The sequence below is a fragment of the Epinephelus fuscoguttatus genome, linkage group LG12 (assembly GCF_011397635.1).
Source record: "Epinephelus fuscoguttatus linkage group LG12, E.fuscoguttatus.final_Chr_v1".
Taxonomy (NCBI): domain Eukaryota; kingdom Metazoa; phylum Chordata; class Actinopteri; order Perciformes; family Serranidae; genus Epinephelus; species Epinephelus fuscoguttatus.
The window spans coordinates 8,235,818-8,255,049 of record NC_064763.1 but is presented as its reverse complement, the minus strand read 5'-3'; the positions used below and the strand labels follow the sequence as shown (position 1 = coordinate 8,255,049).

Here is a 19,232-nt window from a genome sequence, read left to right as displayed (position 1 = left end):
TTATTGTACATTTAAGATATCTTCAGTCTTCAGTAGTCCTGGCTTGAGCACAGATAAATTATGTCTTAATGTCGATCCAGCTGGATATGTTGGAGGCTGACTGGCTCAACTCTAACTGGAGCCTCTGTGGTCTTTGTGCTGGGACAGAGGCCAAAAACTGGGCCAAAACGGTCTCACTGTGGTGGTTCTGGCTGCATGTGTGGATTATACAAGTCTGATTGCAGCTCACTATGCTGTGAGTGTTGTGATGAGAAATGAGTTTTGAGTGAGTTTTTACATAGATTTGTGTGTGGCATACTATGCAGAGAAACATTTCTGCTACAGAGAGTGTGTTCTGTTTCCTAATGTATTTAGTACATGGTGTTGTGGTTGTGCTGGGGTCTGACTTTCATTAATTAGATGAGCTCTAAATTCTCAGAGGTTATATAAATGGTGCAATTAGAAATGCATTTGTTCAAAAACACAATTTCCCTTAAAAACAAAAGTACAAATCTGTTCACCTATAAAAGCTTAGTTTATTACTGGACTACAAATCCCCAAAAGGAGCTTCAATAGCTCTAAACCAGGGTGTAAAACTAATAGCTCATGGACCACATACAGTGGAAGATCAGCCGTTCGATTCCCTGACCCCAAATTGCTCCTGATGGCTGTGTCATCGTTATGTGAGTGCATGTGAATGTCTAACTGATGAGCAGGTGGCACCTTGTCTGATCGAGTCAGCCACCAGCGCATGAATGGATGTGTGAATGTGTGAATTTTATATGTAGTGTAAAAGCATTTTCAAAGTGGTCTGAAGACTAGAAAGCTGTTACACAAATACAAGTCCATTTACCACTTACTAAAACTCTTGCATAATAACCCTAAATAACAACACCTCCACATTTTTCACTTTCTTTTAGAGCGAAGGAGAACAAGTACATTCTGTAAAAGTTCATCCATTTACAAAACAGATGAACAGTCTGAGATGTCTTAAGAAAAATCAGTGCAAATTTAACAATATGTCTCAGTGCATACATTTTAGCTCCTGTGTGGTAATGCTGGCATCATACAAAGTCTGACACAGATTCTTGTGTACTAAAGCTGCTGACTGAGAATATTTTGCACAGTGTTTAATATCTTTAAATATGACCACAGTAAGTATTCATTGTTTTTAGGAGGACTGAATTCTGGTCAGAGTGGAAACAATCTATTCATCGTCATCCCAACTAAAACTACCTCTGTTTTGTCAGTGGACCTATGCGTCAAGAAATGACTCAATAGATTCACACCAGATGCGTCGGTTTTGGCTGTTCATGAAGCACGTGTCAATTGATGCTTTTTACATGCAATGTACCTTTTTAAAATATATGAAATATATATGAAACACATGAAATGTACAGTTTCTGCTTGTTACATGTGTATCATCTTTTTCAAAATAAACTTACAATGTAGGTAAAACTCTTTGTTTTTGGGTTTATTTCCTCAATTTGAGCCAACAAAATCTATGGTTATGTTTAGGCAACAAAAACACATAGTTAGGTTTACAGAAAAGCATCTTGGTTTGGCTTAAGTATGGTTCTTACAAAGGTATACCACATGACATCACTTGAATAGCATGCAACACATACTAGCACACTGTGTTGTTATTAAAATAACTCTACTGACTTTTGGTATCACACAGGAAATGAACAGCAGACTCCCGGGTGAAAGTCCGGTTTTTGTTTGACCCATCCACCCTATATGGACTTTGTTGCTCTTGATGCTATGGTAGTTGCCTGCATGGTCAATTATAGCCACCGCCCGGTGCGTGTCATACCGCCGCAAAGAGAATCTTGGTGTGTCCATTTGCTAAGAAAGCAGTGATATTTGATAAGTAGAGAGTGTGAAAATAGGCTGGTGAAAAAGCGGTTTTAAATGAGGTAAGCAACTCACTGTTTAACTTGTATCTGAAACCCAGTGACTCTTAAGCGGGATTTGTAGGCCTACTTGTGCAGCAGACCCCAACCCGTAGCCTACACATGTCGCCTACCCACGTCGCCTACGCCGTTATACTTGTGCGGTGGTGTGTTTGTGTCACTCTGCTGTTACACTTGTGCTGTAAAGTTTAGATGATTCAAAGCACACATTAAGCATGGCTTAATAGTGACAATTTCAAACACAATATCTCGCAGCATTCACAGACAAAGCACTTGACAAAGCACAAATACAACATGCTAACGTTATTAGCACAAAACTACAGCATTTTACATTGTATAAATTAGCCTAGCAGCTAGCGAACTTTTCCTCTTCTCATACAAAGCCTGGGACAACAGCAACATTTAACAAAGGTAAAGTTACAAAATTCAGCTCCATTACAACTCACTAAGTTCACCAACAACACAACTGTCTTATACTAAACATGTTTTCCAAACAAATACAACATGCTCATGTTATAAGTACAAGCATATGGTATTTTACATTGTATAAATTAGCCGAGTGATGAGCGGAGATTTCCTCTGCTCATATGAAGCCAGGATAAATCCCAAAGTATAAATCACACACAAGACTTAAATGCTATTTTTGTGGAGGCTTTATTATCTACACAATTTATAGTTTCTTATCTGTGAAATTGAAGTAAATAAAAGCTTTGTTTCCACTGAGGGAAATGGTTTCAGCTTACAAAAATAAACAGGTCTGCATTGCCGTAACGTGTAGTTACATTTCTGGAGGAGGTGAACGTCAGACTTCAACGTAGGTTACAGTGTAGGCTCTACGTTGACGAAGAGCCTACGCCGTAGCAACAGCGCAGATTCAACGCAGAAAATTCCGACTTAGTCTTCACAAGATCACCAATATTAGTTGCGTAACGTCATTTAGTGGGACAGACTGGACCCTTTAGCGGGCCTGTTCTGACCCACGGGCCGTATGTTTGACAATCCTGCATTCTAGACTATGGATGATCCTCCCTGCCAGTGATCAAGAACTGATGTGAGTAAAATAGGTCTTTTTGTGATATATTTATGGCATGGTTGTCATGGCAATTATCTGGTTGAGACTGGTCGATGTTAGTAGGGTAGTAAAATAATTGCCATATAAAGATGCAATCTTAGCCATGAAAATGTTTTTGTCTCACCATGATTGAAGCAGGAATGACCCAATATTATAATGTGATAATATTCAGCTCACTGGAACCACACTGCCATGTAAATGACAAGGTTGTGGGTTCACTCCTCCTTCTTTCAGCATGTTGGAGTGACCTTTAACAAGACACTGATCCCCAGGTTGCTCCCAATGGGCAGGCCATGCTTGGCAGCTCCACCACCATCGCTGTTAAAATATGTGATAGGGTGAATGAGAGGCAAATTGTAAAGCTCTTTAGAAAGATGTTGTATAAATGCTAGTCACTGTTTACAGAAAGGAACTCTCAACCCCACATACACAGACATAACACCCTTTTTTCAAAATGTACACTTTATTGTCAACAACAGTACAAAACAAAAGTCTATATTTACAACACTACTATGGCCTTCTCATCTTACCATCTTTGGTTTCACTGCTGACCTGATTATTCAAAAAGGAACAAAAAGGCATGAGAAAAGAATGGACCGGGTGCTTCAAATGTTCATTGACTGCTTTCATGATGTGTACTTTTGCAACCATCTCCCAATAACATTACACTGCTGTCATTTTGATTATGCTGGGTGGGGAAGTGTGATACACTGGTAACTTCACTGTTCAAAAAAAAAAAAAAAAAGCAAGAGAATGGGATGTCATATCTTTGCTACAGTTTGGAAAACTGGAATCAAAGAGACCATCACTAGATCAACCGGAGCATGGTTCCTTCAAGTTAACATTTAGTGTTTTATAATCAACAGCTTCTACATCTGAAGCTCTTGACAAAGTCAACTTAAAAGTCTGGAATTTCTACTTTCATACCAGGTGGTGAAAATAAGAGTCTACAAAACCAGTTCCAAATGTTCAACCTTTAATTGCCACAAGGAAGCTGTTGCAGGATAACAACTCAAACTTATTATAACTCTGACTGTTGGCAATAGTCATAATCCACTCAGAAATATGAACAGATGGTTGAGGTGAAAGGTTGATGCTTCTTTTGTCAAGTTATTCATCAGAACAATGTAAGTCATAAATATGTAAATTAACATGGTGTGAACCAAACAACTAAGTAAATTAAAGTATGAACGGAACAACAAATGTTAACAAGAGTCATGATTCCTCTCAAACTGTCTTATTAACCCTTTCCCCTTGATGGGTCACTGAAAACAAAAATGGTGTAAAGCCAGAGAGCCACCATCTTTATGACCTAATCTAATCCTCCAATCTCAACCTCTGTCTTCAGTTTGGGTTATCCTTCACACCACTGAGCTAAAAATAACATCATAATAGTAATACAGCAGAGAATGAGCACAGATACTGTATAGCCTTCTTCACTCTCGTGTAACTCTCCAACCATACGGTACCTTCCCAACACTTGATGATGCCTTTCACGCAGGCTTAAAAAAAAGATTACCTTGCATGCTGCAGCATCGCCATCCAGGGAAGTTGAACACAGGATATAAATACATAAAAAAAACATAAAATACAGGAGCTGCAAAGCAGACAAGTGAAGACATGTAGACAACAATGTAGTGTATTAAACTGAATCACAGGTGAACAAAGTCATTTGGTATAAACTTAAAAAAAAGAAAGAAAGATTATGGCAGAATACACTTTTTCAATCTTACAAGTTTCTTTCCTTTTCTTTTTTTTTTTGCCTTTTCAGATAAAACTTTTTGCAACACAAAGGGATTGTAGAGTTTCTTTTGAGAATAACAAAACAGGGAAAATACTGTAATTTACAAAAAAAAAAAAAAATCAATCAATTAGTGGTTGACTGTGTCCATTTGCTGGCATCCAATTTAAATCCACACAAATGCAATTTTTATGGATTTAAATTTAAATAAAGTATGTTTGTTTTTTGGGTCACAATTATGATAAACTGCATGTATAGAAACCATTCATCCAGTTGCTTACTTAATATCACTCTTTCAGTCCTGGGCATCCATTAACCAGATATTCAGGGTCGCCAGTGTTTGAAAACCAGAAAACATGAGCCAGCAGGTTAAGAGATGTTGAGGTTATCTTAAAGTTTGAGAACACGTTCAGTAGGACTCTATAGTAGTGAAGTGTCTTTTTTTTCTCTGAGCACAGCCAAACAAAGGCTTTTCCACACACAGCACACACAAAAAGTAAAAAACAAACAATAAAAATAAACATTGGCATGCTCAGCCAGGGCACACGCATAATTATAATTATACAGGCCTTAAAAAGTGTACGAGGGATTTACATTCTTTGAAGAGATTCAAGAACAAACAAATGAAAAAAAAAAATCCTAAAGAAAGAACGAAGGGGGCAAAAAAAAAGCCCACCACACAGCCTGAGCGGAATTGCTCAAACAAAACATAACAGGGAGCATTCACCAGGAACACAAAAACACAAAATGAAACAGTAACACGAGGCAGCCTCAGTGCAGACTTCAAACAGTGAGGTGGGACAGCAGGCTGTGGGCAGGACTTGGCGGAAAATGACTCTGATTGTTGCTGCTTATGTGGAGCCTGATGGAGTGTGTCAGCAGCCAACTGGGAGTCTGTATTTTTTTATGTTGCAAGGCTGCTTTCAACTGCTTCTTCCCCCACAAAGACATACAGAGAAACAGTCATTAGCATTTCAGTCATGTAAGACTCATGTCTATAATGCACAGAAAAACAGCTACTCACATTTGTCTTAAAGTATAATTCCAGTTCATTACAACATCTATGTTATTTCATTGGTTTGAGCCATCAGTCCTATGAAATATGATTTCAACCTTGTGGTTCATCAAAGTATCTGCCGAGATCTGAGAATAAGATGTGGCAAAAAACTCCAGGGGCCAGATACAGTAATGATGCAAATACCTAAAACACCGCTTCAAACACACAAGCTGGTAGAATGCTAACATGCTCCCAATGACAATGCTATTATTAGGGCTGTACCCGACTCAGAATTATTTCAGTCGAATAAGATTGGTCTGTTCAATAACAATATTTGACAAGTCTTTTTTTCCATATTAAGTTTTAAAACGTTAATTTTAAGGGGCTCAGTGGGACGTTCAGTGTGACGACAGCATTCATATAATATAGTCAACAAGCTAACTGTGCTAACGATGGATCCGAAATGTGCAGCAACATTTTTGCCGACACTAGATGTCAAAGGAAAGTCAGAGACTGTGTCATATTATCTTGCTGTGAACTGTAAATTCACACTTCTAAGCAGAAGAGAAAAGATAATGTTATCTAAGAGCCTGATGGTGGAATGGTGGTGTCTTCTCAACCTCTGTGCTGCTGCATCCCGTCTGAAGCTGTTGGTACTCAAGAGCATTCACTCCACAGCAGAATCTGGGGACCAAATGTCCACAGAAATACACTGTACAGCACATTGAGTAGCAAAAAAATGCTAATGCTAAATAATTAATTAGCACTAAACACAAAGTACAACTGAGGCTAGTGGGAATGTCTATGTTTTGCAGGCATTTGGTCATAAATCAAAGTATTGGACAAACTTAAATTTTGACTTGACACTACAGGAAATCATCAAACTTGGTGGGATATCTGCTGGGGATCATGAATATCTGTACAAAACTTTATGAAAATCCCTCCAATAGATGTTGAGATATATCAGTCTGGACCGAAGAGGCGGACTAAAAGACCCACAGTGCCATCCCTCGACCTACAAATACAGATAGAGTGGCTAGAGACAAATTTTTTTAGGGTGACATGATCATGAAAGGCCCATGATAACGTAGAGGGAAATAAACAGGGATAGAATCTAATGATAAAACAGTAATTAAAGTTGTTTTTCCAGTCTACACAGCAATCTGAAAAATGCCAATCAAAGGCACATGATTTTTTAATATGTATTGGAGATACTACTCTAATTCTTTGAGTTAATGATGTTATCATTTTATCCCTGTGGCACACTTTGTAAAGTCTGTTTTAAAAAGGTAAACTCAATCATTTATACCTTTTCATGCAGGATGGGTTCACAGTTTTCAATGTGAGCTTTCGGTGTTGGTGATGGGGGACAAAATTCACATTACAAAAACACACTCCAGAGTTTATCAGCGGTTCTTCTTAAATGACCTAAGTGGGTATTAGTTGCCTTTTTGGTGCATAATGCCCTCATTTTGTTACTGTCCTTCCACTGCAGCGCAACAGAGAATCATTGTCCAGAAAACAGACAGAGGGAATTTTGTATTACAAATACTGTAACTTTGGAGATACCCACCTAATTTGCTCAGACTCACTTTAAATTGCTTGCAATCTGTAACTTCACCGCTCAGAGCAGGACGCAAAATTATTTCATTGACCACTCGTCACTCTGGACTATTTAGAACTCCTATTAGTGTTCAAACTGTTGGCATGAACACTGGCCATGATATATATTTTAAATGTCTTTTCTTTTTCTCCGTATCTCCCTCTGCTACAAGCTCCAAAAACATCCCACCTGATATGTACAGCCTTACTTGCAACATTTTTTTAATGCTGATATCTGAAGATTGCAAGTTAATTAATTCCCGCTACCACCATTACCAATACTCTACACCCTTGTACTCACTAGTGGCTCTGTGTGCACGAGGGCACTGTGTTACCACTTAATTATCATTACCATCTGATACGATCAATAGTATCAGTAACAGGTAATTTTTGATCTGATAATTCACCTTTAATCTGTTGCTATAGTTGTCAAGATGCCATCTGGAATGCTGGCATGGCACCCCTGGTCTCTGATAAACTTTATAATTGGCCTAATAAACGGAAACACCCTTTTGGTAATTATCTCATTATCTCAAGATGACAAAGCTTGTCTCCTCAAGATCACGAAACAGAACAACCTTTTGTTTTCTTGTGATAATGGATTGATCATCACCTTATTTCGAGATAAGACTGCTGTGCCTGCCATTAGCTTAAAGGTCCAGTGTATATGATTTAGGAGGATGTACTGGCAGAAATAGGATATAATATTCATAACTATGTTTTCATTGGTGTATAATTACCTGAAACTAAGAATTGTTGTGTTTTTGTTACCTTAGAATGAGCTGTTTATATTATGCAGTGGGCCCTCTTCCACAGTGTCCGCCATGTTGCACTGCCACATTTCTGCAGTAACCCAGAATGGACAAACCAAGCACTAGATCTAGATAGGGCTATTCATGTTTTTAAGTCAGTCACGGTAGTTCTCCTACACGCTTGGGACATGGGAGAAATTAAATCCAGTTCCAATCTGCACCCTCACCACTAGAAGCCACTAAATCCTCCACACTAGACCTTTAAGATAAACTTTGGAATACATTTTTGAACAAAACAAGAACTGCAGACTCCTCCATCACTTCCATTAAAAACATTAGGAAGGGATCTGTTAATGTCCAGTATGAACAGGAGGCATGATTACAGCAAGCAAAACCTGTTTCAGTGTTCTCATGGGTCTTTGACTATTTTTTAAAGACAGTCTTGCTAAACTCTGTGTGCAGATGATGTTTTACAGGTACGTGTTTACATGTATTGCTATGCAAATCGTATTCAAGGGCACGTCTATCTGTCCATTTATGAAAATAATGATTGAGATTTATAAAAACGGAACCAGACATAGGCATGGCTTTGTAAATCTAACAAAAAGAATGCAAATGCATTTTTGTGTTTATGTGGTCACAGAGTTTTTAAAGTATTGTGCATCCGGCCCCTGGGCTAAGATCAGGCAGGTTTAAACAAACAAAAAGAGTTTACTCACTCAGAGCCTCTTTTGTGGTAATTTTTCTATCTGTGACACAGGGAGATGATGTGCCCACTCTTCATCCCCCTAATAGAGCTCTGATTGGCTCAGTTGTTGTACAGCAACTGTAGAAACTGCTGTGCGCAACAGCAGACTAATTTGAATCACTGAACAAATCACTGATGTGTAATCAGGCAACACTTTATCCAGATGATTTAAACCTGTGACTCCCAGCACAAATTTGTGTGTAAATGGTTTAATTGGTCGCAAACAATTGACACGCTGTGAAGAGGGGTCCTATATTTTTCTGTCAAGGGTGACAAAGCAAAAATGTATAACACTACTGATCTAAAGCACTTAATTTTAAGGTAAAAATGAAAGTGAGTGCACCTGAAATGTCTACAATAACTCCTCATTACACAGGTTGGGTAATTATGCTATCATTCACTTTTGTTTTCTCCTCTAAATAAATTGGACTAACCCGTTTTTTCTTCTGTCTAATCATCTAACAGATCGCAAGCTGTATCGTACATTGAGATGTCAGCAACTGATTTGTGCATGTTGTAATAAACTGGAATTATATGTGACTTGTATGTATATTAACATTCACACTGAACTTGAACTTAAATATAATCTGAGCAGACTCACTGCCTGTGTTTGTGTGTATAGTGCATACAGTACAGGCCAAAAGTTTGGACACACCTTCTCATTCAATGCGTTTTCTTTATTTTCATGACTATTTACATTGTAGATTCTCACTGAAGGCATCAAAACTATGAATGAACACATGTGGTGTTATGTACTTAACAAAAAAAGGTGAAATAACTGAAAACATGTTTTATATTCTAGTTTCTTCAAAATAGCCACCCTTTGCTCTGATTACTGCTTTGCACACTCTTGGCATTCTCTCCATGAGCTTCAAGAGGTAGTCACCTGAAATGGTTTTCCAACAGTCTTGAAGGAGTTCCCAGAGGTGTTTAGCACTTGTTGGCCCCTTTGCCTTCACTCTGCGGTCCAGCTCACCCCAAACCATCTCGATTGGGTTCAGGTCCGGTGACTGTGGAGGCCAGGTCATCTGCAGCACTCCATCACTCTCCTTCTTGGTCAAATAGCCCTTACACAGCCTGGAGGTGTGTTTGGGGTCATTGTCCTGTTGAAAATAAATGATCGCCCAACTAAACGCAGCGGATGGGATGGCATGTCACTGCAGGATGCTGTGGTAGCCATGCTGGTTCAGTGTGCCTTCAATTTTGAATAAATCCCCAACAGTGTCACCAGCAAACACCCCCACACCATCACACCTCCTCCTCCATGCTTCACAGTGGGAACCAGGCATGTGGAATCCATCTGTTCACCTTTTCGTCTCACAAAGACACGGTTGGAACCAAAGATCTCAAATTTGGACTCATCAGACCAAAGCACAGATTTCCACTGGTCTAATGTCCATTCCTTGTGTTTCTTGGCCCAAACAAATCTCTTCTGCTTGTTGCCTCTCCTTAGCAGTGGTTTCCTAGCAGCTATTTGACCATGAAGGCCTGATTCGCGCAGTCTCCTCTTAACAGTTGTTCTAGAGATGGGTCTGCTGCTAGAACTCTGTGTGGCATTCATCTGGTCTCTGATCTGAGCTGCTGTTAACTTGCGATTTCTGAGGCTGGTGACTCGGATGAACTTATCCTCAGAAGCAGAGGTGACTCTTGGTCTTCCTTTCCTGGGCCGGTCCTCATGTGTGTTTCGTTGTAGCGCTTGATGGTTTTTGCGACTCCACTTGGGGACACATTTAAAGTTTTTGCAATTTTCCGGACTGACTGACCTTCATTTCTTAAAGTAATGATGGCCACTCGTTTTTCTTTAGTTAGCTGATTGGTTCTTGCCATAATATGAATTTTAACAGTTGTCCAATAGGGCTGTCGGCTGTGTATTAACCTGACTTCTGCACAACACAACTGATGGCCCCAACCCCATTGATAAAGCAAGAAATTCCACTAATTAACCCTGATAAGGCACACCTGTGAAGTGGAAACCATTTCAGGTGACTACCTCTTGAAGCTCATGGAGAGAATGCCAAGAGTGTGCAAAGCAGTAATCAGAGCAAAGGGTGGCTATTTTGAAGAAACTAGAATATAAAACATGTTTTCAGTTATTTCACCTTTTTTTGTTAAGTACATAACTCCACATGTGCTCATTCATAGTTTTGATGCCTTCAGTGAGAATCTACAATGTAAATAGTCATGAAAATAAAGAAAACGCATTGAATGAGAAGGTGTGTCCAAACTTTTGGCCTGTACTGTACATATTTAAAAGTGACAATTCTCACCTCTTTGATCCCACATGGTACAGCCTGAGTGCCCTTAAACAGTGTGATTGTTCTCCTCTAGTTTCTTGCTCTCCTCAGATGTTCCAACCTCCTTCTCACCAGTTTTCCAGCTTCCTTGCCTGTGTTGAATACAGAATTGCAAAAGCGTGAAGCAACTCTGCTACAGAATGACCTTCTCACCACGCTCCAGACGTCGCTCCACAGTGGGGTGCAAACTCATCTCCTCAATATCCATACATCACTTCAGACTATCTACAACTCTACCCTATTAATATTCAAACTGATGGCGTGACTACAGGCTATGGAATATTTTCAGCTGTCTTTTTTTTCTCTTTTCTCTCCATATCTCCCTCTGCTACATGCTCTGATAGTATATACTTAGCTGCATATCTATGGAAGCCAAGAACGGCCATGCTTGCAACTATATTTTTAATGTCGTTTCTCAAGGTCACAAGTGAATTACTTCCTTATTACCATTACTCTGTGCCTCTTGTGCAAACCAGAGGCTCTGTGCACACAAGAAGACACCCTGTTACCACTTTATTACTATTACCATCTATTGCAATCAATAATATTATGGGTACTCCTTGATCTGATATTTTCAGCTTGAATCAGTTTCTACAGTTGTCAAGATGTCAGTTATGCATGTTGACACTCCTGATCTCTAATAACATTTTAAGTAGCCTAGCAAGAGGAAACAACCTTTTTGTAAATAGCTCCAGACGACAAATCTTGTTTTCTCAAGATAATTAAATAATACCTTGTGATCGCAAGATAACAGCATCAAAAATAGGTTTTTAAAGCACGGCTGTTCTCAGCTTCCGTATGCATCACTGTGACGTGATCATTTAAGGGCATGCAGAAATGTTGGCTTGATCTACTGTAAGAGACTGTGAGTGTATCCCTTATTCACCTTCCTTTTTGTCATTCTAATTCACTTTGTGTGGTACAGATTTGGGTTTGTGCACCAGTGTGTGTTTCTATACCTTGAATTCTTCATGTAGAGCCAGTAGATGAGTCCCACCACAGCAGCAGCTATGAGGAGCCCTGCCACAACTCCCACTATGAGCTTTGCCTGGTCCTCAGATTCCTCCTGAGAACCTGACAACAGACAGCAGCACTCTACTTCAGCTGTATGACTAACACACACACTCAAACACTCACACAGAAGCTTTCCAACTGAGCACCTAAAGGAATTCATTGACAGACTGTTTGAACTTAGCTGTCGTGAGAACACAGACACCAAAATCATGACACGTCCTAGGGAGATAATTCACTGTGAAGCTCTATGCCAACATTTTAGCTTGAGCTAACACTACACACAGCCAACATCCCACCACCTTTACAAACTCTCCTCTGTTGCACTGGTTTATACTGTAGCAATAAAATGACACTTCCTCAACATTTTATGGCTTCGTCTTGTGTTTGGGAAACTTGTTTTGGTTGTTATCTGGGGCTACATGAAAAGTTTTGTTTATATTCCAGGAAACATCAGCAGTACACAATGAAATATTGACTATTTTGGAGATGGTGGCTGGTGTGTTTCTTTAATAGAACAGGAGAGGATTATCAGTGTGTCAGGGAGACGAGAAAATAAATCCGGTCTGCGTCTAGTTATACTTGGGAGAGTGTGGTGACGGGGTTGGAGAGGGGGAGAACAGTCCTTTCCCCAAGCTTGTAAATGCTGGGACAGTGCAGTTTTTAAAGTCACATAAAAACATATAGGAAAAAATTCCATTTACTATAGATATGATTCATTAAACTTAACATGATACCCTATGACACCCTACAGCCAATAAGGCTGTGATGCAATAGACTAGGTTCAGTTTTTTGTAAATTCCATCCACATTTTAAGGCAGTGGCAGTGCTGATGTTATTCAACGCCATTAGCCTGTGTTTTGACAATGTGCTTTTATCACACAGGAATTTGCGGCCTCAAGAAATACAGCTCCTTGGAAGCTGACAACTGTATAACCAGTCACTAAACAATCTAACACTGTTTGGATAAAGTGTTAGATCAGCCCCAAAATCATCCTTACCAAACCCGCCAGTCTCCATTTACATAAACTGTAATTTTAGCTTGTATAGAGCCTGCATATTCTCGCATCTAACTAGGAGAACTACGAGTTTATTTAAACCAAATCACAGTTGGTCATCTTAAAACAGTGAAAAGAAGAACCGGGATTGTGAGTTTTACTTGTTTTACAATGATAAAATTACTGAATTGATACTGGAAGGTTTGACAACTGCCTTTTTGATTTTGGGGTTGTTTCTAGTTCAACAAAAAGGATCTTACTCTTTAACAAAAATGTCTATCTCTGTAGGGATCCTTTCCATACATTTGTCAGACACTTAGAATAACAGTCTGAGCCTGTCACTGGCAAGAACAAATGCTTTTAGTGGATGTAAATTATTGGTGCAAAACATGCCCTGAGCTGCAGCTGTCTAGCTCAATACTGGACCAATGTATGAAAAAATGTTCCCATTAACACTTTGACATAAAAACATGGGAAAATAGGTTCCAGATTGAAAAATTTTTATGTTTATTTGATGTGCAGAAAGCCAAACAGCACCTGATCAGCATGATAACATGCTTTGTTTCCCCACTTGGTGTATAAGGATGTGACGTTTTGTGGGTGTTCCTTAATACTGACTGTATCTTTGCCTTTCTGTCAACGGTTCTGTAACTGACGTTGTGCTTCATCACAAATATATTCAGCAATTACTCATACCAGTCTAATGAATGTTTGAGTCTGACTCATTACTTTCCATTTTCTCACCAGGTCACAGGAGGTGGTGCTAAAGCTGCTGAATGACACTGTGTGAGGGTAGCTGGTGAGGTGTGTGGAACCCATCGCTGACGTGCATCATTTGCTGATACTTTTTTACTACAGTATAATTCAGGGTTACAGTGACTTGTTTTTATTGACAGGAACTAAGGATGGTGGGTCATAGAAGTTGATGTGCGCAGCTACAAATCACTATTCAGAGGACGGAAACATGATTACTCATCTAACACAGCTTAAAAAAAACATCAGCTACACTGAGCTACTGAAGTGTCATCTTTTAAATATACTGTATTTGCAGAGATTTTATTGCTACAAGACCATATATTGTACTTTGAATACAAAATGCTTTTAACAGATAGTGTCCCATTATCCATGTGCATATGTTGTCCAAATGGTGGCATTATCACTGGCACAAGGATAGGACTGGTGTGTCTTCATCATTTAACTATGTGGTGTCCTTTAATAATCATCAGGCACTCTTCATAATTGTCTGCATGAGTTAGCCAGTTAAAAAAATAAATAATGATGATGGAAAAGCTGAGAGGATAAATGTTCACACACAGTATCGTCTACAGGTAAAGTAATGAATGTAGCTCAGTTTATGCATGAAGACAGAGTGGTGAGTGTTGGGTGCATCATCAGAGAATCCACACTTTATTCACACTTTAGTCCAATTCGCCAAGATAGTACATTTTACTTCAGGAATACCATAACATTTTGAAAAATAAATAAATAAGAAACTCAGCAGAGCTTACTGAAAAGTGTGTAGAAAGTAAAAGATAAGGGCAAAGGAAAACAAAATCTTACCTTCTTCCTCCCTTTTCTCCTTAAAAACTGAAATCAAACATAAATGAATTAGAAATCATAAAAGCAAAAGGCAAACAAAACATATATGTGCTGTTTGTCTAAAAACCCTGAAGCCAAACAAGATTCTACACTCATCAAACATTAAAGAGGCCTGGCCAGGTGTAGCCTCACAAAAGTTGTTTTTTTTTTTTCGTTCTGATAGTGCCTTACAATAAGCAAAGTGTACCTTGGAAAGGAGAATGCAACAATACATTCTAAAAGCAACAATTTACTATGCTTTCAGAGCATTTGCTAGGCAGTGGCTCTTACACTGCAGGGAAAATAGGCGAGCAAGGTTTAGCACCCGAACAAAGAAGAAATACAGCCAGACCCAGGAGATAGTGAAGAGACAAAAGAAAGGATGATTGTCAAAGACAGACAGAACAAATGAGGATGAACAGCAATGGCACAGAATGAATGCATGAACTGATGTCACTGTAGCATTTAGTGTTAGCCTTTGACAGTCCCAGGCTTTGGTTAAATAATCCTTTTTGTTTTATTTGATTTCATTCCAGTATCCATGGTGGGCACAGTGTAAGGAAGTGTAGTGTAGGAAGGAAGTGTTAAGTGTAAGTAATTGGTGCCCTTCACTGCGCGCATTTCAATATAAGCATATTCTGCAGCTGTTAGATTCAGCAAATAAATGCTGTTGATGTTTATATGACTTGTGGAAAATGATAATTATACAGTTTCCTCAATGACAGGAAAGACAATTTAAAGGGACAGTTCACTGAATACAATCAAAAATACATATTTTCCTCTTACCTGTATAGCTATTTATCAGTCTAGCTTGTTTTGGTGTGAGTTACCGAGTGTTAGAGATATCGGCAGTAGAGATGTCTGCCTTCTCTCCAATGTAATGTAACTAGAGGGCACTCTAGCTTGTGGTGCTCCAAAAAAAAATACATTTAAAAAACTCGAGAAGGAGGACGCATGCATCAACTGCTAGCTCACCTAGCACAACCATTACAACATTACAGCTCAGCTGAGGAGTATGCCATATAGGTTTACATCTCACGCTGTCCTGAGCACGAGCCTCTCATCAATGAGTAGATGCACGTTTCCATCTCCACAGTGATACAGTTGGCAGGTGTAGTTTGACAGAAAGAAAATAATTCCCACACTAAACTGCTCACAATAAGGTTTGCAGGTTATCTTGAGTGACTGGGCCATGCTTTCTAGAAAGAGACATTTCTGTTGAGTTTTTTAAAAGCAATTTTTGGTGCCATCTAGTTACGTTATATTGAAGTAGGCAGACATCTCTATGGCCGATATCTCAAATACTCGGCAACTCAGAGCAAAACAATCTAGACTGATAAATAGCTGTAGGTCTAGGTGAACTGTCTCTTTAAAGTCTCTTCACATTCAAGTGCTGTCTGTAACAACAGCTTACAGATTGATGTCTTCTGACTTAAGCCAGGATCATCATCACCAAAACCTGCAAAACCTGCAAAAATATAGTATAGTATGGTATAGTATATATATAGTATAGCTGCTATGCCAGTGTATCCATCAGAAGAAGGAAAGAATCCCAGCAGTCCTAAAACATTAACAGTGAGTAACTTTCTCCACGGGTGTAAAGCTGCAAAGAACAACAGTGTGATGAGCAAAGAAATCGATGCTTAAGCTATTTTGTCAGCATCATAGTGCCTGACCCCCACTGTTCAACCACAACGCTGCTATGATGGGATTGAAAATGTAAGAATACTGCTGATCACATTTTATTGTTTTTACTGCTGAAATGGGTTCCACATGGGATGAACTGAGTCTTGGGATGACATGTTGTTCTAGATGTCAGTATCATTCATAATTCATATATTTAATGTCTGGTGTATTCTTATATACCAGACATTACTAGATAACTTTCTTTTTCTCAGTATGTTTTGCTTCAATGCTTCAATGCCAGCTTTAAAAATATGTTTATACTCATAATCCAATCTATATATTTCTTGTATTCTTCTATTCTTCTTCTATTGCTTGTTATATCCTATCATATTATGTTGGTGCAATGATCTTACAGCATTGTGCCAACGATTGAAGTTTTATCTTCTCTTCTTATCATCTGGGTTGACCATAAAAGATAAGATAGCTCACACCCAAGCAACTTGATAACCCTTAACTGCAGAGAGGCTTTGAGTTGTTTCAGTGTTGTCCTGTTTCATGTAACATCTTTTGTTGCAAAACAAGAATTGCAGTGTTATAATGAGCAGTCATTAATAAAATGAAGCTTCAGCAGTCAAGCTGCAGCTGAAAGCTGCTGGCCAAATTCCCTCCGACTGTGAAGTCACACTGGCAGTAACGCAAACATCAAGTCACCAGCAGCCTGTTTGTTTCCTGCAGTACTGAGCTGCAGAAAAAACTCATGTGGAGACGGTCAACAAGGTTATTGGCTGTAAGGAGCTGTCACTACACAGCAAATGTCTGTGTGAACACTGTAAGAAGAGTGGAACTTTAATTTAATTTGACTAATTGGTCGCAGTTTTCAACTAATACTGCCTAATTAGCCAAATACATTGACTCAAAACAACAAAAGGCAGAATCACAGCAAAGCGAGTGAAAATACATGATTTGTCTTCTCAAAGACGTAGAACTTGAGCTCTCCCTTAGAAGCATTACTGCAGCTCTCTCATGTCCCACAATTGGGAAAACAAAGCCAACCAACCAACTTCCTGACAAGCATTAACTTACCAGAGGCTACATTGATGGTCTTGGTATCTTCTCCCAGCTTGTTGCTGACGCTGCAGGTGACAGTCAGATTCACCCTGGGGACCACAGTGATTTTATGGATGGCCTTGCCATTAGAGTACGAGCTCTTCTCCTGGAGGCACAGCAGAAAACAGTCACAAGAAGAAGATATGGGAACATATTTTTGGGGGGAAGAAATCTCACACATGTAGCAGCTTCTTTAGTTGCACACACATTATCAACGTTTCCATTCTACAGGATATTATGTGTATTGCTCGACAGGTGGGGAACTGTGAAATGGTGGGAAGTCAGAACAGGAGGAAAATACTCCAAATGTCGACATCAGGAGTGCTGAACTCTGCCAACGGAGGGGAGTCAGGGGAGACAGTAAGCGGAAAACTGCAAACTCATTCTGAATGCAGGAGTAAACACAAAACATCCTGTTCCTTGCCAACAAACCTGAATCCAGCAGAGACATATTGCCTCGTTGTTAGAGCATTACCTGTTCATGATGAGGCCTGGAGCGCTTCATCACACAGCATCTTGATAAGTACAATATTTATAGGAGTGAATCACAGTCTGCACTGAGGCTGAACTTCACCCACACGGTGTGGAAAGCCTGTCTCACAGATTTTTTTGGCTAATTAAAAAACTATTCTTTATTAAATCTCCCTCAGTGTACCAGTGATGTGCAACACTGTTTGCATTTCCATTGATCTCTCAATATCAGGGCCAGGGCCTCTTTAACACATTCATGGCACTGTTACAATATGTTTTATCATGCCCTGTAAAGATCTAGCTTTTGTGCACTATCACTGCTAACTGAAAAATCATGTCATGTTTAAATTCAAGGATGAGGTGTGCCTTTATGGGTTGAAAAAAATATCATTATTTGAATAGTCAGGAGGTTAGGGTTAACCATTTGGAGATAGGTGACTTCACATGACAGCAACCATTTGCAACTACTTTATGATGCAGTTTATTGTGAGGCTACTTGTGACGAGAAATTGCCACAATTTATCAAATGTTAGCCTTAACAGGACAATTAAGTAGCTTTAAGAGCAGAACTGAAGCTCACACAGATGTGTGTTAATCCATACATCATTAGCTGGTATCACTCATTCTTAACCAACCGGACCCAGCCAGGAAACCAGACATTATTTGAGCCTTAAGTCATTACCACAGGCATTCCTCAAGGATGTGTGAGTTTCCCCTTATTCTGTTTACATAAAAAAAAGCAAATGATTGTACAAGTTCTCTTGTGACACTGCTACCTTGGGGCTTATCAATACAGATGTTGACATATCTGGCTTCACTGTGGAGGCTAAAAAGTTTGCACCATGATGGGATTACCATTATTTCATTGTAAACTTGATTTTTTGATCCAGGACATTTGCGAGACTATTTTATCACCCACACTTCTGCTCTTAAAGCTGCTTAATTGTCCTGTTGAGGCCAATATTTGATCAAGACCACACAAATAGCATCACGATAAACTGCAGGAATAATAGTTTCCATTGATGAATGCAGCACATTTTTGCGTATGGTTGCTGTTCTGTGAAAATCACTTATCTCCAAATGGTACTAACCCCCTAACCTCTAACCCCTAACCTTGTGACTTTTCAGCTGTGTGGTAATGCTTTTTTCACATAATAGTTGAGAACAGATTTTTTAAAATGTTTTTTTTTTTTTTTGTATTTTTCACAAAAAATCGTACAAATACTGGGGTGTACATATTGCCTGTCATCTATCTTGGAATATCTGTGTGAATTATGTATGCACTAGAATAGTAATGCTGTTATTTTATCATGCTCTGTTGAGAGTATATTACGCTACAG

General features: G+C 39.1%; 1 protein-coding gene across 3 annotated transcripts in view; it reads right to left on the bottom strand.

Annotated features, from left to right (window-relative positions):
* Positions 1-3,695: 3,695 nt before the first annotated feature.
* alcama (activated leukocyte cell adhesion molecule a) overlaps positions 3,696-19,232 on the bottom strand; it is a 103,788-nt gene continuing 88,251 nt past the window's right edge. The window contains exons 12-16 of one of the 3 annotated variants that reach the window (XM_049591226.1): positions 17,398-17,527; positions 14,671-14,697; positions 12,061-12,175; positions 11,075-11,193; positions 3,696-5,641 (exon numbers count right to left, since the gene is read on the bottom strand). In XM_049591226.1, coding sequence (XP_049447183.1) covers positions 11,109-11,193; positions 12,061-12,175; positions 14,671-14,697; positions 17,398-17,527 — 357 coding nt within the window. In that variant the 3' untranslated portion in view covers positions 3,696-5,641; positions 11,075-11,108. The remainder of the gene's footprint in view (positions 5,642-11,074; positions 11,194-12,060; positions 12,176-14,670; positions 14,698-17,397; positions 17,528-19,232) is intronic. The other 2 variants (XM_049591227.1, XM_049591225.1) reach the window with 2 other exon arrangements.